The sequence below is a fragment of the Numenius arquata genome, chromosome 18, assembly GCF_964106895.1.
Source record: "Numenius arquata chromosome 18, bNumArq3.hap1.1, whole genome shotgun sequence".
NCBI lineage: Eukaryota > Metazoa > Chordata > Aves > Charadriiformes > Scolopacidae > Numenius > Numenius arquata.
The window spans coordinates 6,529,939-6,557,413 of NC_133593.1; the positions used below are offsets into that span (position 1 = coordinate 6,529,939).

The 27,475-nt window shown below is 41.1% G+C and overlaps 1 protein-coding gene across 8 annotated transcripts; it reads left to right on the forward strand.

Annotated features, from left to right (window-relative positions):
• The first annotated feature begins 1,586 nt into the window (after positions 1-1,586).
• RABGEF1 (RAB guanine nucleotide exchange factor 1) lies at positions 1,587-27,272 on the forward strand. Of its 8 annotated transcripts, none has more exons than XM_074160938.1 (11): positions 1,587-1,732; positions 12,614-12,799; positions 14,951-15,117; positions 16,144-16,263; positions 18,402-18,422; positions 19,326-19,492; positions 21,045-21,126; positions 21,821-21,953; positions 22,312-22,403; positions 22,772-23,028; positions 24,040-27,266. In XM_074160938.1, exons 2-11 carry the CDS (start codon positions 12,621-12,623, stop codon positions 24,436-24,438), a joined length of 1,617 nt encoding a protein of 538 aa, XP_074017039.1. In that variant the 5' UTR covers positions 1,587-1,732; positions 12,614-12,620; the 3' UTR covers positions 24,439-27,266. The 8 variants fall into 8 exon arrangements, with proteins under 8 accessions (XP_074017039.1, XP_074017040.1, XP_074017041.1 ...); XM_074160937.1 differs by having other exon boundaries at positions 1,595-1,732; positions 19,323-19,492; XM_074160939.1 differs by lacking the exon at positions 18,402-18,422 and having other exon boundaries at positions 19,323-19,492.
• Positions 27,273-27,475: the final 203 nt, after the last annotated feature.

Here is a 27,475-nt window from a genome sequence, read left to right on the forward strand (position 1 = left end):
CCTGGTGGATAGCAAACTTTCCATGAGCCAGCAATGTGCCCTTGTTGCCAAGAGGGCCAATGGGATCCTGGGCTGCGTAGGGAAGAGCGTGGCCAGTAGGTGGAGGGAGGTCATTCTCCCCCTCTATTCTGCACTGGTGAGGCCACAACTGGAATACTGCGTCCAGTTCTGGGCTCCCCAGTTCAAGAGAGATGGGGAACTACTGGAGAGAGTCCAACGTAGGGCAACTAAGATGATTAAGGGATTGGAGCATCTCCCTTAACGAGGAGAGGCTCAAAGAGCTGGGGCTCTAATTTAGCCTGGAGAAGAGAAGGCTGAGGGAGACCTTATCTATGTTTACAAGTACCTAAAGGGTGGGTTGAAGGATGATGGAGCCGGACTCTTTTCAGTGGTTTCCAGCAATAGGATGAGGGGCAACGGGCACAAGCTGGAACATAGGAAGTTCCATTCAAATATGAGGAAAAACTACTTTCCGGTGAGGGTGCCAGAGCCCTGGAACAGGCTGCCCAGGGAGGTCGTGGAGTCCCCTTCTCTGGAGATTTTCAAGACCTGCCTTATTCATAGAATCATAGATTGATTCATAGATTGGTCCAGGCCGGAAGGGACCTCCAAAGGTCATCTAGTCCGACCTTCCCGCAGTCAGCAGGGACACCCCCAACTAGACCAGGTTGCCCAGGGCCTCGTCGACCTTCACCTTGAATATCTCCAGGGAAGGGGCCTCAACCACCTCCCTGGGCAACCTGTTCCCAGTGTTCCACCACCCTCAGAGTAAAGAACTTTTTCCTAATATCCAATCTAAATCTCCCCTTCTCCAACTTAAACCCATTGCCCCTCGTCCTGTCACTGCAGGCCTTTGGGAACAGACTCTCCCCAGCCTTCCTGTAGCCCCCCTCAGGGACTGGGAAGGCCACTATGAGGTCTCCCCGGAGCCTCCTCTTCTCCCGGCTGAACAACCCCAGCTCCCTCAGATTGTCCTCACAGCAGAGGTGCTCCAACCCCCTGATCGTTTTGGTGGCCCTCCTCTGGACCGCCTTGATGCAGTCCTGAGCGATGTGCTCTGGGCAATCCTGCTTCAGCAGGGGAGTTGGACTAGATGATCTCTAGAGGTCCCTTCCAACTCTGACAATTCCGTGATCCCGTGAGCCGGAGTCTGGCTGAAGCGATCCCCGCTCCACAGCTGGGTGTCTGCGTGGGGCTGTGGGAGGGGGAAAAAAAAAAAAAGACACCGAAACCAGCACATGACAGCTGTTTTAGAGACACTGACGCAGCGCTGTGTGAACGAGAAGGGAAAGAGGAGGTCAGTCTGAAATGGCAGTAGCTGTTTCTCTCTCTGCCGCAGCCGCCTGTGCCGGGCTTTGAGGTAAAACCGCAGCAGTTGGGGGCTGGCGCGGCGTGTCCCAGGGGAGAGGAGGGATGGCGCGGCTCGGTGCGCTCTGGGGGGGGGGCACGGAAGGACAACGGGAGGGACCCCCGGGCCCAGCAGTAACGGGGACCCTCAGCCTGCCCGCTTCCTCCTCGGCAACCCGGCCCCTCGCTTCCTTCCGGGAGCGCGCCCCGCCCCGGAAGTGACGGCACGCCCTTCCGCCGCCGCCGCGGAGCGGAGGAAGCGCCGGGCGGCCGTGAGGGGAGCGGAGCCGAGCCGAGCGGAGCGCTGAGACCAGCCCAGCCCAGCCCAGCCCAGCCCAGCAGCGCGGAGCGGAGCGGCGGCCGCCCCCGCCGCCCGGGGCAACCGGTGAGCCGCAGCTCTGACCCGCCGAGGGGCCGCGGGTCGGTCTGGGCCCCCCTCGGGGGCTGCCCGCTGCCGCCGGGCCCGGCTGTGAAGGGGCTGCCCCGCTGAGGGAGCCCTGTAGCCCCGCGGTGACAGTTCGGGAGCTGTCAGCGTCCCCCCTCCCCAACCACTCCCCCCCCGGCCTCCTCCCCCTCCTCTCCGCCGCCGGTCGTTATAATTCGTTATAAGCGTCGGTGATACGGGGCCCGCTGATGGCGGGGGGGGAGTAGCCGGGCCCTCTCCTCAGGGGCTGTGCCTGTGCCAGGGGCTCTCTGGGACACCGCAGTCGGGCTCGACACACCGGGACACGGGGAAACTTCGTCAAACAGATTCCTCCGTGTGCGGTTCCTAAAACTAAGTTGTTTTTATAATACGTATTTTTAGTTTAATTCCTGGGTGCGTTCCAGTAGTTAATCAGGGTGAGGGTGTCGCTGATAACTTTGCAAATCCGTCCCCTCGGCCTGTTTCCCTGTAAAGTTCCTTGTGGATCGAGGGGATTTTGACTCTTTGCTTCTGAGTATTACTGTTTTATGGCTTCTTCTTGTGAGACTGGGGATTAAAGTCCTTTAAACTCAAGCCAAATGAAGTTTGAATTATATTTAAGATGCTGAGCAGCGCTTTTTGGTTGCTTTTATGGGTGTTTGTCACTGTGTGAGCACCTTGTGTAGTGTTCGTCTCGTTCCCTTGAAGTAGGGAGTGGCTGTATTTTCCAGAGGGTGTGAGATATTGAAAGATGAATGACGTACTCCAAGTACTCAAAAACTCTCCGAGGGAGTGGTTCCAGTTCCACACCGTCTGAAATCCTGCTGGTCTGGGCTGCCGTGGTCTGTGGCAGGGGCAGTGGCCCTTGTGTAGTGGGGTGCTGGGTCTGCTGAGGGGGTTGACACCAGCAAAATTCAAATAAATCTGTTTGGGCTGAGTGGGGCCCTGATGTGGCCCAGTGCTGGGAGTTAGTGGCACTGCACAGTTTTGGAAAAAGGGTGGCTTTATGGAAGTTGTGATTTACATTCGTTACTGGCACGACTTGCCGTGCTTTTCTTGCTTGGTCTCATAGTCAGGAAACTATTTTTGAAGCGGTGCTTTGTGTTGGCAGTTCCTCCTGCCAGTACTCTGGCTTTTCCAGTTACCTGAGACTCCTTTGAGACTAATGACGGATCAGCACAGACAGACATAGTGTTTTCCAGGAACAGTACTTTACCCGGGAATTGGATGGGTTGGCCTTCTGGACACGATTACACAAGTGTTTTGCAGTGGGCAGGATTAGGAAGGGAATTGTAACTCAATGGAGTACTTTGCTGACAAAAAACCAAAACAACACACAACAGAAGGGAAGAATAGGATATAAAGCCAATTATACCAATTAATAAGATAACTTTACACAACAAACTATGATTATAAGGTTGAAGATAGTCCATGATTCTGGTATTTAATTTTGTTTTTGCAGCGTTACTGAATCTAGAACGGCCTTTCTCAGCTCCCTCCTTCCCCTTCTGATGTTCGCTATATAATCCTTAATTATGCCTTTTGATTTTTTTCTGATGATGGACTATTTGTGACCTAAAAATCACAGTTTATGCTTGTGAAGTCCTATTAAAACGCTGTCAGTAACAACTCAGGTACAAAGTGCATAAGACACTTGGAAGTTTTTCTCTGAGGTTGTAGCAAACAGTTTTAATCCGTATTCAAGTGAGCATGGTTGGCATGTTGGCAGAAAGCAGTGTGTAGAACCCGATCACTGCTGTTTCTGGGGAGATCTTAGAAGTTTTAGCTAATCCTCTTCATATTCTTACTTGAGTTCCCAGTTGAACAGTACAAAGCAGTTTTTTAGATGTTTCTTGTGATTTCATTTAAAAGTGCAGTAATGAGTCACATGTAGATGGTGAGACATAGTCTTAATTCATGAATACGTGCTACTCCTGGCTGAGCGGTCATTGCTACGGGCAGTAGTTAAGAACTTGATGCGGACAAACAAAACCATAGCTTAAGGTCTGTTCTGACGTAGGAAAACTCATCTTCCAGCTGAAGTGAGCTCTGTGGGTAGAGCGTTGAAGCTTCGTGGCCATTCGGTTTCAGAGGTTTTAAGTAGTGGCTGCAATTTCCCCTGCCAAATGACAGCACCAAACAGCGCGGTTGTTTTCAGGTGGCTGATCAGACTGTGTGTCTGTCATCACGCTTAACGACTGGTTCTTTCCTCAGGATTGTTAGTTAGCAACCTGCACTGTTTATACTAGGAAACATCTACTACAGCTGAAATTTCTTAATTGCAAGAAAGACGCGGGTTAAAACTGTGAAGACTCACATGATCTATTCTGCAAAGGTAGCAGCCGTGTTCCTTTCCTAATTCGTAACTTGTCTAATGGCTCTTGTATTTTCTGTTCATGAGTCTCTTGGATCATATTGCCCCACCCTTTCCTTTAGAGGAAATTAACTCATGTTTAATTACCTTTCTGCTAATTATATGCCTGAATATTTGGGGTTACACATGAATCATAACTATTTCAACACTTACATGGCTTTTAAGAATTTTGTGGCATTTGGGTCAGTGGTTGCTCTTTGAAATACATACATACATGTTATTTTAAGGATGTTTTTCCATAGGCAAATTTTGTAGTTGTTAAAGGCCTTAACCCAGTCCCCTCCTTCCGCTCCCTCAGTTTTGAGGCACTTTCTAGTCTACTTTGTAAATTTATTTTCCGTAACTGAGGTTGCATGCAGTTTTAGGTGGAACTTGCCACTCTCTTGATCTGATGTAAAGGATTGTGTGCTATTCAGTCACCATCAAAATGTAAACCAGCAACTCTTCCTGTGAGAATGGTGTCTTTGGAGACTTCCCCAGTTTTTCTTTTCCTGCTCTAAAATCCCGTGCCTGGGGATGGCCGTTAATGACCAGACAGTTGTAATGAGTGGTACTGCGAGACATTGGGAACACTCTTTGGGGCACTTTGATGTTTTTTTAACAAGAAGAATTAATGCAAGATGATCATTAAGTGCTATGAAGACTTAAACTTGAAGAGCCAAATCACATTCGCTTCAGTCCAGGGAAAAGACTGGTGCAGGTTCTTGCAAAGAGTTGTGCCGAGATTTTTTTTGAGAAGACTGTTGATTTCAGGAAGTAGGGTGAGGTAAAGAGATGAGAGAACACTCCCCCATCACCCCCAAAACGAAACCAACCCAAAATCAAAAGGAGAGGTTCAGATGGCAGGAGGTGGTTTGTTTTGGGGTTTTTTTGTGGTCAAAAGTGTAGGAGGCTGAAATAGGCCTCCCAGAAGTCAGAGGCAGTTCCATACCTTTGTGTCAGCCTGCCTCTTTCAACTCTGTTACATCAAGTCTTTTCTGTTTTCAGATGTGTTTAATGAACTTTGATACCAATATTGAAACTCATTTACAAAGCCACTGCTTTCATTTCCAGAGTTAGTGTGCAGAATTATTTGGAAACTTTTTCATAACCTGTAATAATTATAAATTGTCTTGCAGTTACCTCTTACTAAAAGAGTTTATAGATTGACTACATGAGACCCTTTTCTACTCAGCTTTGATACGTGAGCCTTTTCAACTAACTTTTCCATCAAAGGTGACCTGAACAATCCAGGACTAATAAATAGTTTATGAAAAAGTCGATATCTTGCCGTTGTGGCAGTGATGCAATCTGCAGTGGCAATAGAGGGACCTGTTTGCCTGCTCAGTCCCTGGGAAGTAAAGTAGGTACATGTTAGAAAAGAACAAGAAAAACAAGCCGGTGGTGTCTGAACTCCTGATAAATCTATACTACTTTTAAACCTTATTTCACATACGGTGCTTTTCCTGAAGCCAGAGCTGTGTCTGCAGTCTTTGGAAACCCTAATGTGTTATGAAAATTATCTTAGGTTTATTGCTGAAAAGAACGTGTTACGTAAGTGTAGTCTCTTTCATGTGTGCGTTAAGTCAGCCCTTGGTGACAGATCCTCTTTTGATGAAAGGAGCCCCTTTGCCATGTTACATAAAAGCTAAGAATGCGCTTGCTCTTTGCTGTGACTGTGATACCTGCTTTAATAAGTTTACTATTAATTTTTCCAGCTGTTTTGTAATCTGGTCTGTGTGAAAATTAGAATATAGTCTTTTGCTGTTGTTGAGATCTTTGAGTTTGATATGAAAGGTACAATGTCCTGGAGCAATAATTGCTGCTACTTCAGTCCCACTACGGCATACTGACAAAAATGGCCTAAGAATTTATGGATTCCATGTGGAATATCCAATTATGGATATAATTGGAGGAGAGAGCGCCTTTTGGAAAGTTAGAGGTAGTTTTGTGCTTTATGTAACTGCCCTGCATATCAGGATATCATCAGGTTTTGGCAAACTTTTGAGCTCTCTTTTTATCCCATAGTTTTAATTGTGAAATAGCACTGATTATGAAAGCTTTATCTTTAGTCGCATGGGAACGTATTGGAAAATCATCAGAGCAAAAAGAAGTAAAATAGTATCTGGTTGCCTAATTCTGTATCAGTGTGACCTGGTTAGTTCTGAACTGATGTTGGTGAACTTCACTGTCCTTTTACGTGAGCAGTCAAAGTGCCAGAGGTTGGATGTCCAGCCTGGTGGACTAGACCTGTATGGGAACGTGGGCATCCAAGGTGGGATGTAAGCGAGGTGTTGCTGCCTGAGCTTTGGTGACTGTTGTAGATTGTAGTGCCCGTAGATCAGATGCCTGTAGCTGTCTCCCAGCGGCGTGTAGGGAATGAAGATTGTAGATTGCAGTCTGCAAATGTCTGAAGACTAAATGCTTTGATGGAATCCCTTTGTAAATTTAGATGTATCTTTATTGCTTCCCATGAGAAACCTGGGCTCCTGAGACCCGAAACTGAAAATCCTTGAAAACTGGAATATGTTTTATTAAGAACCCGCATTCAATGAATACTGTTGCACTTCAGGGTAATGAAAAACATTTCTTAAAAGAAAACCTTTTACTCTTTCCTTCACTCTCCCCTGACACACCCCAGCCCCCTACCAACCTTAACGCTTTGCTTCCTTTCCTTTGATAATACTTGTAACAAAATGCATGTTTCCCGTGTCTTAACTCTTTCTGTGTTTTCTTTAGTAAATCTTCAAAGGCGGATTGAAGTATGTGACTTGGGGAAAGTGATGTGGCTGTCGGCCAGCAGCATTTTGCAGAAAAGTTGGTTTTTCTGGTTTTGGCTCAGATGTCTGCTTTCATGGCTGTGGTAACCGAAACCGTGCACTGGTTGCACATACGTTTTCAGTTGCAGCTTTCACGGAGTCACAGAGGAACTGTTGGGCAGGCAGCTGATTTATCTGTTCTACGAAAATTACGTGAATTTCCATTTTCTGAAGTAAGAGCTGTGGTTTATTGGATATTCTTCTTGGATGGCAAACTTGACAGGAAAAATCTAGGGGTGTGAGCAGGGGACCCCAGAAACCTCTGAGTTGGTGTTGCACTTTTAAAAAAGTATTTGCTCTAAGTAAACAGGTACTTAAAATACTACTAAATAAAAAGAAAAATTTTAGATGAGTCTAGGTACAAAAATTTGTTGATAGGAAGATGTATTTGAGAGCTTCAGAATGAATTGTGTTAAAGCAAGTAAAAAGCTAGTTTTTAATTAAACCACAGCATTGTGGGTTTTTTTTCCCCACATGCTAGACATCGTAACAAAACTAAATATTCTAAGACACTTCAGATCCCCTTCTGTAGCTTTTTCTTATCTGTCATTAGACACCTCTGGTGGTGCAACCCTTCGGATATATCTACCATAACGTGTATCGTATGCCTCATCTGCCAATGACTCACAAGGCTTTAATCTGTTCTTGATATCACTGCAGTTTGCAGAAATAAGGCTCTACATCTAGAACGGCGTGGAAGGAGGTACCCATGGGCAGCGGATGCTGTAGTTGGGGGTTACTGTGCTGCCAGGCTGGGGGGTACCGGCCCAGGAACGCGTGTGGCAGGAAGACAAGGAGCTCTTTGGTGTCTGTACAGTCCAGTCCTCTGTCAGCTGCGGTACAAATACACCGATTGCCAGCAATGCAACAGCTTTCCGTGTTGCAATTGTCCAGAATAAATCCACTTTTGCAGCTGTGATGTAACAGCACACGTTAGCAGCGATCCTCTAAGGAACCCCACGTTGCATGGTGTGTTAGGTGGAGTTTAAAGATCCTTATCATAGAAAGGGGTTGGGTGTCTTCCGTTTTTTTAATTCAGAGGAAAATGGGAGGGAAGAAGCTTTTACTTGCAAATAAGTAACAAGGGGAAAGGGATTTTATAAATTAATAACTAAGTCTAAGAGCCTGTTCTCTTTCTAAACTTTTCAAAGGGGTGATGCTAATTAACAGATATTAACCTTTGATAAGGTCAAGTACTGGTACAAAAATGCGTAGAAGAAAAGTCTATATCATGGGATTTGTGAGGAACTGTGTAAGAAGGTGTCATTTCTGCTTCCCCTGACGATATTCACAGCAGAACTATTTTGAGCACTTACTGAGCAAAGTGACATATGAGTATACTTGAAATTACAGGCGTTTGATCCTGGGAGGGGGGCAGACATGGTGCTTCTTGCAGTTGTTGAGTGTTCTAGTTGGCATATAGGAGATGTGAAAAGGGTGTTTGGTGCAGTGCACCTCTCCAGAGTGTACTAATTACTTTTATTTATTTGGTACTTCATTGTCCTTCTTGATTAGATGATTTTATTATTTTTTTTTTTTAACGTGGAAGTTTGGACCTTCCTCACTGTTTTTCTGGCTTCTCCGTGGTCAGGCAGTATGGAAGCTGGTCAGAGTTGCTGCCCCTGTGACTCCAGAAAAATAACAAATTTATTCTTTCTTTTGTATTATGTTACCCTTGAGTGAACTTTGAACAGGTCATGCATTCAGGGCAGGAATTAAAATAAGAGGTCTGACCATGCTATATAAGAAGTGTGACTGTGCAGATACATTGAGGAGTTGATCTTTGAATAAAGAATGATACACCTTTAGCTGAAGGGGGAGGGAGAGAAGGGGAAAAAAAAAAAGGAAAAAAAAAAAAGACATTTTGAACACTTAAGAGTTCCAACAAAACATTTCTAGGAATGAAAGAACATAAAGAACACAGTGATTTAGTTGCAGAAAGCACACTTAAGATGGATTTTTTTCATATTCAGTTTATTAAACTTGAGTTGTTCCGTTCATTATCATGTAAATACTGTTTACATAACAAAAAATTTTTACATTACAAAAAATTGGCCGTGAAACTTTTTTTTTTTAATGGCTGCATGTCTTTAAAGGAAGCAGAAAGCCTCTGCTCTAAGTGCAGCATGTGATTTCTTCATTTTGATTCAGGGTGACTTCTTTTGTCCCTGGATCTGAAACTGATGTAACTGCAATTGAAAATACTTGAAGGGGAGAAAACAGAAGAGCTTGCTTTCTAGTGGCTTGGCTTTGCAGCTCTTTACAAACCTGTCCCGAAAGAATGCAAGAAAAAATAATGAATCTTGCTACTAAGAGACTTGCTTTGCTTATTCCAGGGAAAGCTGCTGAACTTTGACACTAAACAGAACCTTATTTTTAGTTCCAATGTACACAAAGTGCTAGCAGGATGCCAAAGGTAATTGTGGCGCTAGTATCTGGTTAAAGCTCTGTGGATACAGAAAGCAAATTTTTGTGTTTGTATAGAGATAGTGAAAGCGCACAATGGGCATAGAAACCAAGTGTGCTGTTAACCTTTCAGAAAGCAAGACGTGGGATAGAATCAAGGTCACATATTTCATTCTACTCCTTCAGTTTTCAAAAAATCTGAGTGTCTGAAGCACGGTGCTTTTGAATAAGAACAACAGACACCTGAATTCATGAAACCGGCCTACAGACCGCGACTGCAAAACTGTTGTGACCTGCTGTACTGTAGTGGGTGATAGGATCAGGGATGTTATTTCCTTGGGAGATAGAGATTGGTGTAAAATTTCTCTGAAGTTTGCATTATGAAAATGCTTTTATCTCTTGTGTCTTTGTAGCTCCCTGTAGTTTACAATGAAAACATTCAGACTGATCAGCTTTACCATTAATGGCAATATTGTAAATTTTATGCGTGGTGGGGTTTTTTTCTAGTACAGGCACCTGCAATAGAAGTCTCTAATCAAAACACTGCTGCAGCTTCTGTTTTCAGGAAGCCGTCTTTAAACTGGATCAGGAGCAACTCGAGAGTTCCAAGCTTTTGCTTCCCCATTCTTTTCAGAATTGGTGATAAAGGGCATGTGCGATGCTCTGAGAATGGGCTGTGTTTCCAAATACTGCCAATGTGCAAATTTCCGTCCCAGGCCGTGCAGCTGATGAGCGTTTGATATTTAATTTCTGGTCTGCTAGATAGATTGTCAGTCAGCAGATCTGTGCACAGTTATAGTCAACGTAAAGACCTTACTTGAGGAATCAGAAAATGAAGATAGTACAGAAACCAAAAGATTTTTGTGAAGACAATGTACTTATTTTCTTCTGTTGATTTGTGCATCTGGGAATGAAGTAAAACTCTCAAATATTTAAAATCTGGTTGTTCTTTTTTAATTTTGCTTTGCAGAAGCGTATTAATGTCTGTTTAACTGCGAGACAGTTCTGCGGGAAAGAAAAGAGAGTGTTCAACTGCTCTCCGTCTATGTAAATGAGAAAATGTGTCTTTATAAATTATGCCATTAAGAAACTGATTCCCTTAATATACAGGTCTCTACAATGAAACTATTTTTAGATTATTTTTAGAAACGCCTTATTTCTTTCAAAGATAGAAAAGATGTTAGTGGAAGGAGCCTTAATACCTACATAGATAAGATGGAATATTTAATTTGTTCTACCCTTGGAGAAAATCATGTATGTGTTTCCTGTTACTTTACTTAAAATAACTTGTTTAGATTAATGGGAAATGTTAAACATTATCAGTCTTTTAAAACAATTGATCTTATATAGTTCAGCTTGGAACAAAATAGCTGTTACTTCCTGTAGCAGAAAATGATGTTTGGCAGTGACAGTTGTGCATATCACACCATCACGATGTTTTGCTGGATGACCCAGGGAAGAGTTTGGGGCTCTTCCTGAGACTGACTGCAAGAGCTTCCAGGGGGTGAGTAACCTGTGCTGGGCACAAACATGAACAGCTAGAGATCCAGATTCCTCAAACCTATGAATTTAGGGGTCATTATGAATCTTGGGGGAAAAAACAAGATTTACTGACGTTATTTAAGAAGATCACTTTTCAGCTTGCTTTCTATACATTGCATCTCAATGTGTGTTTTAATTGCGTGATCTGAAGTAGTGTGCTGGAGGGCAGGGCAGCGTCTTCAAACTGCGTGGCAGAGTTGGTTTAAAAATCTTCTGGTTTTCCTGTTAGAGGAAGGAAGTCCTAAGGACGCCTTTGGTTGTGAATGTGAGAGCAAGGAACCGAACGGCTAAGATGCTTGCTCAGCTTATTTCACTGAATTTCACTGAATTTTTAGAGTTGGAAGGGACCATAGAGATCATCTAGTCCAACTCCCCTGCTGAAGCAGGATTGCCCAGAGCATGTCAGAGCATGTTACTCAGGACTGCATCCAGGCGGGTCTTGAAAATCTCCAGAGAAGGGGACTCCACAACCTCCCTGGGCAGCCTGTTCCAGGGCTCTGTCACCCTCACCATGAAGAAGTTTTTTCTCATATTTGAGTGGAACTTCCCATGTTCCAGCTTGTGCCCGTTGCCCCTCGTCCTCTCACTGGCAACCACTGAAAATAGTCTGGCTCCCTCCTCCTTCAACCCACCCTTTAGATACTTATAAGCATTGATAAGGTCTCCCCTCAGCCTTCTCTTCTCCAGGCTAAGGAGTCCCAGCTCTCGCAGCCTTTCGGCTATGGGTAGCACTCTCTGCTGAGGATGGCAGGAAGAAAAAGGGGCTGGATTTAGTGACCAAGACCCGCTTTTCAGCGCCTTGCTGTGATATTTCTAGTGTCTATATGTCAATGTTGAAATCCAAATGTCAATGTTTTAATACGTGGACTTTAAACTTGCTGGTGTGGGTGATCCTGTGCTGCTTTTCTCTTAAAACGAATCAAGCATTTAGAATTAGAAGAAGTTGAAATGCCCTTGGGAGCAAGCTGGCACGTGGGCTGGTTTCTGTCAAGCAAAAAAAGGAAGGGGAGGGCTGGATCATTGGAAGACAGGCTCTGCACAGTGCTGGTGTGGGCATGAAAATAAATCTTTTTGTTGCAGTCGCTATATATAAATTCTGTGGAGCTGTGCTTTATACAGATGCCCAGCTTAACTCTGAAGTAACTTGAGTACTGAAGGAAATGGAGGCGCACATCATCCGTGTTAATGAACTCTGCTGAGTTAGCTGTGACACTTCCCTGTGCTGTGAAGACAGATTCTTTGAGGCCAAGGATACGTTATCTGAAGTCTCACTGGTGTGATTCTTTGCAGAGACAGTCTCAGCCTGAATACAAACCTATTTACATTTTGTCTCTTACTCAGTTTGCTTCTCTTTGGTGGCGACTGTAACTTTCTGTGTTTGGTTTTTTTTTTTTTCCTCCATTGCTTTGTGCCTCTGCGATTGTTAGAACAATGCGCTGGTGAGATCAGAGAATTGTGCCTTTTTCCACATGTGTCCGGAGCTGTACGACTGGTACTGCTGGCCTGCTCTCCAGAACAGCTGACTGATACTGTTTGCAGGTCAAAGCTATGCAAACATATGCTAGTGCTGCACTTGGCTTTGGGGGCCGTATGGTTGTATAACTGTGCCCTTTATTTTGTTACTATGGAACTATTCAATAATTAAAACAGGTGACTTCTTTCTAAAAGACAAGCCTTCAAAAGAAATGATTTCTAGCAGGCTGGTACCATGTTTCTATCTTTAACCCTTTTCTCTTTAAACAGGAAGAAAATGAACCTGAAATCTGAACGCAGAGGAATTCACGTTGATCAGTCAGAGCTACTGTGCAAGAAGGGATGCGGTTACTATGGCAATCCCGCCTGGCAGGGATTTTGCTCCAAGTGCTGGAGAGAGGAATACCATAAGGCCAGGCAGAAACAGATTCAAGAGGATTGGGAGCTGGCAGAGCGGTAAAGAGCCCTCTTTATTCCTTCGTCTTTTACAGTAGGGTGACTTCGCTAAATACTATTCCTGTCTCCTATTTTCTAGTCCCGTTTGCTCTGGCTCAGTTGCATCATAAGTTCTGAAATTTGACCTTTCCATCAGGAATTAAAAATCTTCCTTTTGGTGCAAAGATGAATATTTATGACATTCTAATTTAAGAGGTTTCAGAAGAAAGTCTGTGAAGTAACAAATGTAAACACCTTCCCAACCTCTCAACAAATACTTTGACCTAATTTGCATACTGAAATCTGTAATTCTAACTAGCAGTTGGAAGGGTGAAAGTGTCAATTGTGATTAAAATACCTCTGCCTCTGGAGGCCACAGTTACTGTCTTGGTTTTACACATTGATTTTACATTTCAGCTACTGATTAAAAAAATTGTGTCTGTCATTCTTTTAAACTGCAGGGTTAAGCCCAAAAGCATCAAAGTTTTAGCTTTAATAATTCAGGTAATTTTTCTAAGCACGTATTTTCTGCAAAGCAGAAAACTAGTTTTCCTAGTGTGATAAATGCATTGCCCTAAAAAGGGGTGTTGGAGGAAATCTGTGCTTGAGTGAGAAAATAAGAGCAGGTAGGACTGCTTTTTGTTGGACATATTGACACAGATTCTCTACGTATGCTTACCTTAATGTATTAGTGGTCTGTGCCAGAACTTTAGAGAAAAGTACAGATGCCTGAGAGCCATGTGTGTACTTGAGTTTGGAACCCTTCGGTGCACTTGAGTTACCTGGTGATACGTTAACTGAGGTCACTGGAGGGAAAAAAGGCATTAAATGCAGTGTTCACATCAGCTTGCCTGAAGAAGGTGACATCTGTGGAAGCTCTCTGAACTTGAGTTGGGTCCAAACTGATGGTTACAGTTTGGAAGCCCTTCGTTTTCTGATCTCCACAACCCTAAACCCTTTTACCTTATTCCTTGATGTAGTTTGTTTGTTTGTTTGTTTGAAGTTCCCTTTACTGTGTGGCACTGGAACAGATTAACTGCAAAGAAAGGTAGAAGGAAGTGCTTGAAACCTTTTCTAGCCTAATCAGAAAGTGCCACGTAAGCTGTTGAGTACGGTACAGAGGAGGTGTCATTTGTTCCTCTGCCATAAATTTGGTTTAAACAGTTAATAAGGACTTCAGTATTACTAGAGCAGATAGTTATGCTGTCAGTCTTATAACATGTACAATAAAATGGGGCATTTAAGGAATTCTTTAATAAGTAACTGTTCAGTAGGTAGATGCTAAAGGGGCAGATAAGCTATGATTGCTGTAGTGAACAGAAAGGCTTATCTGACAGCACAGATAAGACAATTCCTGCCTCAAGATTACAAAGGCAGGACCATTTATCCTGAGTTGGATGGATGTTTAAAGAAAATTGCTCAGCCTTTTAGCATCTTGAAGAGCAATATAATTTAATCCATTTTAATCTTCCTGCATAGGAAGTAAAGTAACCCTTGAAGGATGAACATGTTTGTCCCCCTTCCCTCCCCCTGCCTTTTGTACCTGTAGATTAAAAGATGGGCTTGGTCTTTGCAAAGCACCCACCAGTGTTGCACTGAAGGGTTTGCCTCATTCATTCAAGCAAGTGTATGTATTACCAAGCCTTTGAAAACAAATTATGACAACAATAACCTGTTTCCCAGAATATTTCTGGGATTGTGATAGGGTATCTCACTTGCTCAGCTGCGAGCCATGGTTTTTATCTTCAAGAAGATGGTAAAGGATTGCCTGTGGTAATAGGATATTAAACAGAACAGGATGTAGGGAGGAAAGCAACTGAATTGGTTATTGGATGTGCTCCCACAGTCTTTCCCCTCATCTCTACTACCTTTGTGGAATTTGGGGCTGTGACGAGAGGGGAAGGTGACCATGATTATATTTAAGTCTCCTCCCTTTTGACCTCACTATTTAGTCCTCCCTGGCCATCTTAAGCTTTCCCTCACTTTCACCATTACAACATGGAAAGAGTGGACTTAATGTAGTGAAGGGAGATGTGATAGGAAGCAAGAAGTGAAGATGGACATAGAGGAGAATTAGCATGTCAAGTGAGTAATTAATTTATTGCATAGGAAATTAGTTTATTTGTGCTGATTTTAAGCACTTAAATTAGACCTACGTTTTTCTAATTCCAGGCTTCAGCGTGAGGAGGAAGAAGCATATGCCAGCAGTCAGAGTACCCAAGGGGCGCAGTCGCTGACCTTTTCAAAATTTGAAGAAAAGAAAACCAATGAGAAAACACGAAAGGTCACTACTGTGAAGAAGTTCTTCACTGCTTCTTCCAGAACAGGAGCTAAGAAAGGTAACTTTCTCCTTTGCTTTTAATGGTTCTGTATGTGTCAAGTTGTATTTTTGATAGATGTATGGTACTAAAGGGCAGAGTAATGCTCTGTGACGTTGGAACAATGATGCTTCTGGAGAGTGATAATGTGAAGTCTTACTGAAAACACAGAAAAAAGTGAGCTTTTGGGTGATGCCAAATAATCTTTATACAGACCAGTGCACTTGTAAACCTGTGGCCATGTTTGTGGTAGTTATACAGGAGTTCTTCCACTGAAGTGTAGTACAAACATATTCCTCCTGGTGGTCTACCCCTGCACTGCTGAGTGGAATTACCTCGTTCATATGACAAATTCTTTCTACATTCATGAGTCAACCATAGTGTGATACTGTGGTTCAAGACTCGAAGGGGAATTCTTCCTGAAGCAGGAGAAGAGGTACCAGCTGTCAGTCACCTCAAACAAACTGTTATGTCAAAGTGTGAGAGAAATGCTGATCTAAAATATCAGGGGATGCTGCCGTAATGGATCACTTCAGCAGCTTTAACAGGAAAATTGGAATGTGTAAGCAGGGTGCCTTTAAATGAAAATAAATGTGGAAGGAAACTTGCAGTGTTTATGTGTATGTGGGTTGTGAATATCAAGTTTGCGGTTGGCTGAATGTTTATTCTACAGCATGTGTTACAAGTAAGAGTGATTAATGGCACTGATGTCTTTGCATAGCAATAGCTTACATGAGCAGAAAACGGGAAATGCTAGACTGTGGAGGAGGCATTCCAGAAGAAAAAGCAACATTAATGTATTTTGGCCTTATAGACGATGCATTTCCTTAAAAGAAGTTCTAAACGTGTCTGGATTTCATCTTAGAATTTGTCTTGGTGCATGGGTAGCAGCTGGCTAAATAAGTCATTCAGCTATGTATTAAGAACTTTTTTTTTATGTTCATTCTTCTCACTTTCCATATTTTCTTTTTTTTGTTTATCCCATTCACCATCTCTCCTGACATGCTCCCGCTCTCGGTGTCTTGCTTGCTTTTGCATTTATTTCAGTGGCTCAAGAGAAAATCGTTAAGCAAGGACAGCTTGGGAGGGAGCGAAATACTGATAACATTCTCAGAGATTTGAAGGAAATTTTTACTCCCTCCTGGGAACTGGCTTCCCCTACTGAAGGTAACAGAGTACAGCTTGAGCAAGCTCTCTGCTTGATTGTAGTAAGCTTACTTCTTAGTTGGGCTTTGCAAAATACAAACTAGGGTTGTGCCAGTTATAACTTGTGCTGTTGAATATGAAGATGACATAAAAAGCAAGTGTAGCATCTTGAAGTGAACTCGAATCTCTAAACCAATTCTTTGCTTTTTGGTAGGGAAAGTACAGCAATAAAGCTGAAGCTTCTTTGAGCTCTGCCTTAGTGAGACATCTGAAGGATTATGCAGTTTCAAAAAAATAAGGATTTTGCAAGCAGCAGCTAGATCTTGTGCTGCTTCGTATTTTTATCAGAAAGCAATTCCAGGTTGCCATTATAAATCTGATTATAAGTTGAAACTACTTCAGTTTAATAGTTCAAGAACTTTTGCAATCTCAAAACATCTCCAGATGTTTGTTACATTAATCAAGAAGACAATTTCATGTCAAGAGAAGACATACTGGTTTCATTTAAACAAAAAGGATGCCAAGCCCTTGATGCAGGCAGCTTTAGGATCTTGTCCTATGTTATTTGTTTGCAATTCTGACATGTTCTGCTGACTAGAGAAATTTGAAGATGTACTATTCTTTATTTTGCAAAATACATGAAGAAGATGAATGAGTGTGCATAGTAGAGCTAATGACAAACTGGTTTTTTTTATATTTTTTGCTTGGGCTCAGATCTATGACCATGGCACAACCATAGTGAATCACTGGAGTGCTGATGTTCTGCTGTGACAACTAGGATTTTGTAGAATGCCTTGAGAAAGATGTTAATATTAATAGTGTTCATTCTTTGTGAAGGTCATCCTTTCTTAACTCTTCCCATACTCTTTTCATTTTGGCATATCTCCTCTACTAGGCTCTCTAACTTGTTCAGATGGAATTTCTTTTCTATAATCAGCTTCTTTTTTAGTAAGACTTAGTTCTTTTAGAGTACATGACAAAGCTGAAAATATTTTGTTGCTGAAAGTATATTTGTTCATGCGGTCCTTAGCAATTGGTGCATATTGTACAGATGCATTTTCCTTAAATCAGGATTTCAACATAGAGATTAATGAACATTTCTGAGTGACATGTAGTTTTTGGTGAGACTCATTAAAAAGACAGTTCATTCTAACATTCAATTTTTTAATTCCTACATTAAGAGTAATCTGCCTTAATTGACTGCATCTCTCTAGTAACTAAAAAAATAATTTATTTTAAATTTGTGACTGAAAAAATAATATTCGTACTCCTTAAGGTCAAATAGCCAAATGAAATTCATTATTTTTATAATACAGTGAACTCAATGTTGAAATAAGTATTTCAAAAAACAGCTGAAGATTTATTTAAAGTCAATAATTGTGGAAAAAATATCTTCTAATTCCACCCTCTCAAAATGCACCTACTTTCTTTGTTTATTATTTCAAAACTATGCTTTCTTCTGACTGGTTATGGAATATTAAATGTAACAAATTTAGATCGACATATAGTTGCTGTTCAGCTTGAACACTGTGCAGTTGTTCTGCTTTGAATCTTAGGTACAAAGAAGGTTGGAGGAAATCCCCTCTGGAAAAAGTGTTCTTGTGTGACTAGAAAGGAGATTGATTTGCGCTTTCTATCTTGATTGCTACAGTTGGAATGTAAATATTTGTAAAACCTTTTCCATTGTTACCACTTTAAATACCATAAATGGTATTTAATGGTACCTGACCAAACTATCCAGAGAAGGTTATGCTGGAGTGTAGAGGTCCTAACGAGTCTTGTGCTTTGGTCAAATGATCAGTGTGTGTTAGTCACTGGATCATACAGCTTTGAATTTACTGCAGTGCTGGTTCTCTTTAAAAGGAAATAACAACAATCAAACCAAAAAAAAAAAAACCACAACTGTAAACTACCTCAAGTTCAAATTTAAACATACCAATTTAAACATACTATTCCCATTTATTTCCTTTTATTTTGGAGTTCTGCATGTCTGCTTACTGAAACAAGGATATTTTTGTTGTGCATGTTAGTATTTTTGGAGTGACGGATACATTTGCATCATGTTGATCATGAATATTTTCATGTTTTCTGTCTCTTTGCTGCTTGCTTTTCATCATGTTCATTTACATCATCTCTATTCAATCCTTCATTTTGAACAGTCTTGGCTGGCAAGTTGAAAGGTGGGTGAACTAAACTTGGGTAGTAAAGGTATTGGATCAGAATTAACTTGCAGCGTACACGTTGGAAGATCAGATGTGTTTGTGTGGAAGACCCTGTGGTCTCAGCTGTATAAACTCATATTCATGCTGTGTGCGGTCTGTGTTCCTGCCTCCTCCTTGAGTGCCAAGCAAGTTCTTCCTTGAACAGACGGGGTGCTTCTGCTCTTGCTGAAACACAAATGGCCAAGTTCTCATTTACGCTGTGGGTGTGATTCTGTGGTATCTGCTGCGTAGCCAAAGCAGGGCTGCTGCGTTTTGCACCAACCTCCTGCTCCCATTCCTTGTCTTGTGCCGCTGCTCCTGTGACCTGGTAGGAAGGCATCTTGGGGAGCTGATAAAGCTGAAAAGTAACCCCATAAGAAACACTAATTTCTGATTAGGACTGCCCCAGACTACTTCCTGAGGTAGTTCATGAGCCAGTTGAATGAATGCTTGTGTTGGTGCAAGTAAAGGAGCAGGAATGTAAAAGTGAGGGAGAATGGAAAAGGGACCGCTCCATTATCTCAAACTGATGCAAAATCCCGTCTGGAAGCCTTGACCTTATATGGAGTTATCTTACCTGGGAATGAAAATGTAAGAAACCGGAAAACAAAGCCATGTTACAGTAATTTGCTAATATAAAGAGACCATTAGTGTAAATGGGTATGTGGCTATAAATGTTTCACCTCAGCAGAATATTTTCCTAGAGTTCTATTTAATAATACTCAGCATTTCAGTGGTAAAGCTTGAGAAATAAATGCTTACTCATTTGCACAGTTGAAAAAAACCAATCTGAAAATTTAATATGTGTTAAACGCTTCCAGAATTCATCTGTCAGTGTAAAAAAAAAAAAGCTAATCTGGTGCTCCCAAATTTTCCCAGCAGAGATCCAAGAAGCCAAGGCTCCCAGCCCTTCTGTAAACAGGCAGGCCAGCATCGAGACAGATCGAGTATCCAAGGAATTCATAGAATTTCTCAAGACATATCATAAACCCGGACAAGATATCTATAAGCAATGTAAACTCTTTTTGGACACAATGAATCATAAAAGGGTAAGTTTTGCATGCATTTTACATAAATAAAATGGGGAAATTAGGGAGAGATGGGGAAAATGCTGCTGCTCTTCCAGCAGTTCGGTTTTTACATACTGTATACGGGTGTCTTCAGCTGAAATGTTTAGTCAAACGAAGGTCTAGTGGCAGTCTTTAATTCCGAATGCTGTCCTTTTTGGTATGGTACGTGACCAAAGAAACCCTCCAACACCAGTGTCTCGGGTCTTTTGAGAGAACTTTCCTTTGCATCCTGAATAAATGAATAAGGAAAAATAAAATGTCTGTTGAACAAACAGTTTTCTAGATAAATATGACTTGTGGAAATCATAATATATTACGTAACAAGTCTTTAAATATCTTAAGTCTAAAAATTTATAAAGATAATACAGTATCAAACCCTTTTTCTTTGGGGATGGGGAATTTGACTAGGCTCTTTTTTTTAGTATGGAATAAGGGTTACATCTTCATTCTCCATATAAAAAATTTAATGGTCTTGAAATATTAATGTGTCTGTGGTGCCACCTAGGGTTGAAATGAGTCAGTATACAGCACTACACCACACTTTTTTTTTTTCTTTCCCGTATCTTTCCTATTTAGTTTGTAGTTACTCAAATTATATCCTCAAATTTGACTGGAAATTAAACAGAGTTCTGATAGAATCTTACACGCCCCCCACTTTGAAAACATCTTGAAGGTTGTTTTTTCGTTCTTTTACAACTGATTCATTCTGAGCACAGTGAAAATAGCACATTATTATTATTGGTTATAAACATTGAAGGTATTCTCATTTCCTGGTTCCTTGATAGTTTGTGCCGCTCAAAACCAAGTCTTTCTCAAAACGTACAATTTGCTACTACACGTAAACCAGGCCTAAAATGCAGCTCTGCCATCAGAGCTGAGGCTTTGAGTTCAGGGTAACTGTCTAGTTTTTGGCCTTAAAGAATTCAGAAACTACATTCTTTCTCCATTTATTTTTTTACATACGGTTTATGTGACTTGATCAGTAAAGTTAATTTTAACCCTTAAAAGCCCCCATTATGTTCTTCAGTAGCTCAGTTAATGCTCAAAAGACAATGTTGTTTTGCAAATAACATTGTGAATATATTTCATAGTAACTTTGTCATTAGAAGTGTTTACTGTATAGGTATTCTTTCAAATATATGATTTGTTATTTTGGTATATGGTATATCATCTTTTAAAAAGTCACAGACACAAAGTTGTGAGCAAACATTCTGCTTAATAGTCTATGTTATTTTGTCACTGTCACTTGGGGATGTGTCTGGGGAAAATGGCATTGTACCTGGCCAATCCCATTGCTGATATACATCTGTTCAGCAAATAAACATAAGTCTTTCACATGTTAAAGAGCCAGTATGTCTTGGTTTCTCGTATTTTTGAATATAATTTAGCCAACATAAACACCTCTGAGGATATATTTGCATTCTCAGACTGTTACTGCAGCTGGACACTTTCCTTAAACAAAAACAAACCACCAGAGTCATTGCTGCCATTTCTTCCAAACACACACACTTTAATCAGTTTTCTATTACAGGATTTAAGCATTGAGGAGCAATCTGAGTGTGCCCAGGACTTCTATCAAAACGTAGCAGAGAAATTACAGACACGTTGGAAAGGTATCATGTTCCTCTTCCTCATATCTTACTGCTGAAAAAGTAATGATTTGAGGATAAAGCCTCTTGCGTTTTCAAGTGAAAACAAAGGATCCCTAACCAGCTTTCAGAAATGCAGTTAACAAATTCCAGTACCATAGTTAGAACTATTCCCAGGAGCACCAGTTCTGTAAAGTTTTGCAGTCCAAAGTATTTGTTTTTACAGGTTTTTCTTAAACTCTCAATGAAATGTGGTTCAGTTGTTTTCCTTTCTTGTTTTAAATTCAATAGTACTTGTTTAAAACTGAGCTCGAATGTGTAGCCTCAACCCAATTAACAGGCTGAGCGCCTTACAGTACACTGTAATGTGGACAGAGGACTTGGAAGACCTCACTGGATTTATTGTCAAAGACTGTACTTTTGAGAAATACTCTTGTAAGCTACAAGCAGCTCAACCTAATTTGTGTGTCGAATGTGCTTCATTGCGAACCTGTGCATGTACTTACTTTGGCACATCACTATGGCGTTCTCACCGTTATATTTTTACTTCTGCTGCAGAGGGTGAGAATACCCCAATTATATCCATTCTTTATTAGCTCGGGTTGGCTCAAGTCAGCAGTACTGATGTGGGGATATTGGGACCAAACTGTATTAAGTCTTCAAAACAGACACAGGATGCTTTATTTACTGTTTTGGGGGTGGGATTTGTACCTTTCAGTGCCCCCTGAGAAAGTTGAGAAAGCAATGGATCAGATTGAAAAATACATTATGACTCGACAGTATAAATATGTCTTTTGCCCTGAAACAACTGATGATGAGAAGAAAGATCTCACTGTCCAAAAGAGAATCAGGTAAGTCTTTGAAAGAAAAAAAGCTGAGTAATCCACAGCCCTGGGAATGAGCTCTGAATCTAGCTTTTAACCAGAAAGAGTTAAAAACACTTCATTTAAGAAACAGAAGGAATAGAATGAATAACGAAAGCTGCTGTGCTAGGGAAACTAATTGGTGTGCTTTTGTTAAATTATGGCAAAAAAAAAGAAAATATTTTTTCTGGAAATAAATTACTTCAGTGGAATAAACTAGTTTATAACTGGACTAGTGCCTCATTTACACAAAGCGCTCCTTGTGCATTGAATTCAAGAAGCAGCTGGTTTCAAACACCTGAATGTTACTGGCACGGAACAGTTTAACATTTTTTTCTTGTCCTAGGGCTTTGCACTGGGTAACTCCACAAATGCTGTGTGTTCCTGTCAATGAAGAAATTCCAGAGGTCTCCGATATGGTTGTAAAAGCAATTACAGGTTTGTGAACAATGAAGTTTACATTTGCAGCTTTAAATTTCAGATCTCTTGTTCACAGAGGTTATTTTCTGCTGTCATCAAAAGGGGGTCCAGGCTTTCAGATTTGCAGTGGTCTCTGTGGTATTGGACCAGTTTATCATCTGTGAAGCGGAAATAATTTTCCCATCACAGAAGTGTTTAGGTTTACCTGATCTATTTTAAATGCTTGGACTGAACCAAGGGAAGGTTGAATAAACAGATACTTTTGTGGAACATCAAGAACCACAGATAAAAATGATGCAATTTTAGTATTTTCCAGTGTGTGTCTTACTCATTCTGGTGTCTGATTAATACGGTTTTAATGACTAGAGAACTTTTTTGTCCTACAGATATTATTGAAATGGATTCAAAGCGTGTCCCTCGTGATAAATTAGCATGCATCACCAAGTGCAGCAAGCATATATTTAATGCTATTAAAATCACAAAAAACGAACCAGCTTCTGCTGATGACTTTCTTCCAACGCTTATATACATTGTTTTGAAGGGGAACCCGCCCCGTCTGCAGTCCAACATCCAGTACATAACACGCTTCTGTAATCCAAGCAGGTTAATGACAGGAGAAGACGGCTACTATTTTACCAATCTGGTAAGTGCAGGAGTAGTGTTGACGTTTTAGACCAGATTGTCTTTTATTTGGATGTAGGAATTTCCGGTAAAGTCAAACACGGCATAACATAGAAGGAAAATTAAAACTACTCTTCAAATAGTGGTTGAGGTTACTTAGAGTACAGCAAGCTCTTTATATCTCCTCTCTCTTCCTCCTCTGCTTTCCAAACCAGTTTTGCTTTCTTTATGATATTAAACCCTTTATTTGAACAGTCTGATGCTCAGACTTGGGTATATTTTTATTCTGTAAGGAGATAAGTACTTTTCATTCCTAAAATCCTGAGTTCGGACTGTGCAGGTGTTACAGATGGGAAGTTCCCCGTTTAAGCCCCTGAGAGTTTCTCTCTTGAAGGGAGTGGAGAAGTAGGCCATTAACATGTGGAGGTAAAAGGGCTTTTTAAAGCTTCTGCAAGAGACATTTATTGGTGTGCTTGTTTATATTAGAAGGAATTATGATTATGAACTTGGCTTCTCTGCATTTCACCATAAAGCAATTTTTGAGGGAAAATACATAGTTGAACAAAATACTTGGAATGTTAAAATTGTGAAAATGTTCCTTTCAGTAGGAGGAGAGCATCCACGAGGTAAGACAGGCATTGACATTTCTTCCTTCAGAAAATGAATAGAGAGCATAGCAGGTCTCTGCTGATCAGATTATTAGATATTAATATAGAGCTCCTGTCTAGTTGCCTTGTCTTACTCTTTCTCGCCTCCAAAATGCAGTGACCCTGAGGTTTGTAACTGATGTTACCCAGTGAGGCAGGACTGTTAGGTGAAGTGGTGTCTTCCTGTATCACTCTGAGTTTTTGGGGAGAGGAGAGAGGCCTGTGAACTGTCTGATATAGTTAGCTTCCGGAAAAGTTCTTTAGGAGCAATATGTTGAGGCATTAAATAAAATAATTAGTTATTGATCTAACAGCAGGATTGAAAAATAGGATGCATTGGTTCCAATCTGTAGCTTGCAATGATAGTCACTCTGTTTTCTTTGCAGTGCTGTGCCGTGGCCTTCATTGAAAAACTGGATGCTCAGTCTTTAAATCTAAGCCAAGAAGATTTTGATCGTTTTATGACGGGTCAGACATCCCCGAAGAAGCAAGAATCTGACAGTTTTTCGCCTGATGTGTGCCTGGGTGTTAAGCAAATGTATAAAAACTTAGACCTACTATCTCAGCTCAATGAGAGACAGGAAAGAATTGTCAGTGAAGCCAAGAAGCTTGAGAAAGACCTAATAGATTGGACTGATGGAATTACAAAGGAAGTCCAAGATATTGTTGAGAAATATCCATTAGAAATAAAACCAAAAAATCAAGCCTTAGCAGCTATTGACTCTGAAAATGTGGAGAATGACAAGCTGCCCCCACCACTGCAGCCTCAGGTTTATGCAGGATAATTATCAGTGTTAACTCTGAAAAGCATCAGTATCCTCACCTAGTACTATCTGCTACTTGGGAAGGAAAATAAATTTAAGGCTAAAAATCAGATGAGCTTAAATCAGTACATTTTTAAAGGTACATTTTTTGGTTAAGTGTATTGTTAATTGTATTTATTTCAGTCAAGTAGATTTCTATTAGGCTTTTGTGGGTTTTTGAACTGAATTTAAATTTTCTACACAAACCGGTGTAATTTTTAAGCGACACTAGACCCTTGACATCTTTCCTGAAAGCTTCCTTCTAGGCATGCACTTACTTGTTTTTAATAATTAGTTTAACTTAAAGAATTTGAGTTCCGGCAGAAACTCGAAAGTTACCAATGTTAGTCTGAATTTATTCTGTAGCTGTAAAGATGAAATATATATTGTAAAATATGTAAAATTGTAAATAGATTTAAAAATCTAATGTCTCAACTGTGCATGACATCTTGTCTATGAGTGAAAAACGATATAAAAGTATTCATTTAGCACCTTTTGGTTAAATCCCGTTGCAGTATAAAGGCAAGTATGCTGTTAATGTTTCAGTAAGCTGGATGGTATAGCTGATGAATTACAGACAGAGGAGATGATGTTGTAATGATTTGAAAACTTGAATCCATACCGAAATCTGCTCTGTTAAAAAAAAAAAAAAAAAAAGTAGTGCTATTTAAAATACGATATTTCTTCATGTAAACGTTCTCTCTGGTTTGTCAGTACACCTGAGAGCCTTCGGTGGTGCACGTAAGGGCTGGTATTACTACTTTCAAAGAGAATGTTCAGCCAAGCTTCAGAAAGGAAGGAAATATTTTTATTAAAAATTGCATAATGTGGAACAAAAAGGGGGCGGGGAGGAGAGAGTGTAAGAGCTGCACCAAAACTGGTTTTCTTCTTCTGGCATTGCCTGGTAATTTCCATCAGTGGGCGAGGTCTTCGTTGATTTTTTTGACAATCCTGGTAGATAAATAAGTTCATATAATTAGAGGCTGCTTTTTTAGAAGCAGAGCCATTGCTCTGAGCAGAAAAGTGCACTTTATTTTCATGAAACGTCAGTCTTCTGATCTTCAGTGACCCCCCCTTTAGCAAAGGGAGTTACCTTGCTAAAGGATTGAACATCAGGTGAACGTGAATTTATGTCACTAGAAGTTTAATGGGTGTATTTCAAGTTAAGAAAAATAGCTCACTCCACAAAAAGTAACCTCTTGCAATATAACTTCTTTATGCCAGCGAAACATTTTATATATAATTTTAAATATCTTCCAGTTAATCCAGTCAGCCGTGACTTGTTTGTGTACCTGAGATATCTAACATAAAGCCACTTAGCTCGAGCTACTCTTAAGCAATGCTAAATTCTTTCCATCAAGGAGGAAGGTACCTACCTCTTTATTATGTTCCACTGCTTTAAAAACACTGCTCTTTTAAATTTGCACTGCAATAATTTCAGACCACGACTGTGATTTGTCCCTTTTTGTCAAATGTATTCAGCCTTACGAACTATGCATTCCTAGTGTTTCGCGGAGAACCAGTTGCCCAAAGCTCCACTGCTGAGGTGAAGCAATGACCTAAGCGGATGATCGCAAGAAATTAGATTATTTAATGTATCCACGTGGCACTGCGCCCAAATTGCTTAGGATCTGACCAGTGCTTGCAGTAAATAATACTGTAAAGTCTTTATTTTCTTTACAAACACTAGGTGCTACTTCTGATATCCAGGTACACAGGTTTTCCTGGGGGGGGGGGGGGGAGCGCAAACTTCGAGTTATTGTATAAATTTCGATGTTTAAATAAAAGTGTGTACATTATGCCCTTGTTAATGAGTTCCTAAAAAATCTCGTCCCTGGGTTTTGTTATGCTGTTAATGATTAATGTGAATATAATTGTGTCTGCTTCTGCATTCTCTGTGTTTTGGGAGGCGCAGTTGGTAGCCATTCAAGTGTAAGTCCAGGTAACAATGTCTTTTTCTTTGTAGAAAGATCCTTGTAGTGATTAAGTACTTAAGAACAACTTGCTGGTGTATTTGTACCTAAAGTATCTCTAATTTATATGCCATCTTGTTATCAAGGCACTAAAGCGGGAGCCTTTTTGGCAAACACATCCTCTGAGTGCCCGGCGAGGCAGCTGGGGGGGGTTTCCTACCCCAGCTAAAGGTTGGCCAGCAAATGCCCTGTCTGTAGGTGAAACAGGTAAATAGGGTTTTGGGGGTTTTTTCTTGCTTAAAAGTAAGGTAGTTCAGTTGCCTCAGTGATAACTGCAGAGTATCTTCCCAGCATTGGAAAAATTCAGGCTGGGCGAGGCACGGTGCACAGGGCGCTGCGAGATGCTGTGTCCCTTCTGGGCTCAGCGTGAGCTGATGAACCCTCCCGTGAGCGGGACCAGATCGGACCCAGGTCCTGGGCATCCCCCAAGGATAGAGATGCTCCGGTCCCAGAGGCAGGTTTGGGGTGAGATACAGTGAGAGACCCCAGGGATGCAAAAAGCGATGAAATAGTATCTATGAACAAGTTGTTTGTGAATCAGAGAGTTTAATGTAAATATGGAATTGGAACACAGGCTGCTGTGACAGTCACAGCATCAGAAATTCTTTGGGTTTTTTTCAGCAGCCCACTATCGGATCAGTATTATTGAAAATGAAGATCGTGCAGCTCATTACTAGGAATCGGATCTTAAGTTGTAAACTACTTCTTGGCACGTGAACTCCCCGTTTATTTTTGCTCTAGTAAGGAACCTATTTTACAGGGATTACTGGTTAATTAAACTGTACAACATCTTTGCTTTCGTATAACTGAATTTTGAAATTAAATTGATTCTTCTACCCAGTTAATCATCAATGTTTGCTAATTCTCCGGTGTATATTCTCTTGGGGCTGGGTGGCTCATGCCGAAGGGAGAGAGGCACAGATAGAACTGGAGTTCTGGATAGAACTGGAGAATAGTTCCAGCTGGAACTATTTAATGGCAATTTGAAAAAAGGCGTTAAAATCGTCGAGGGGGGAGGAAGCGGTGTTCCATCCGATACAGAACTT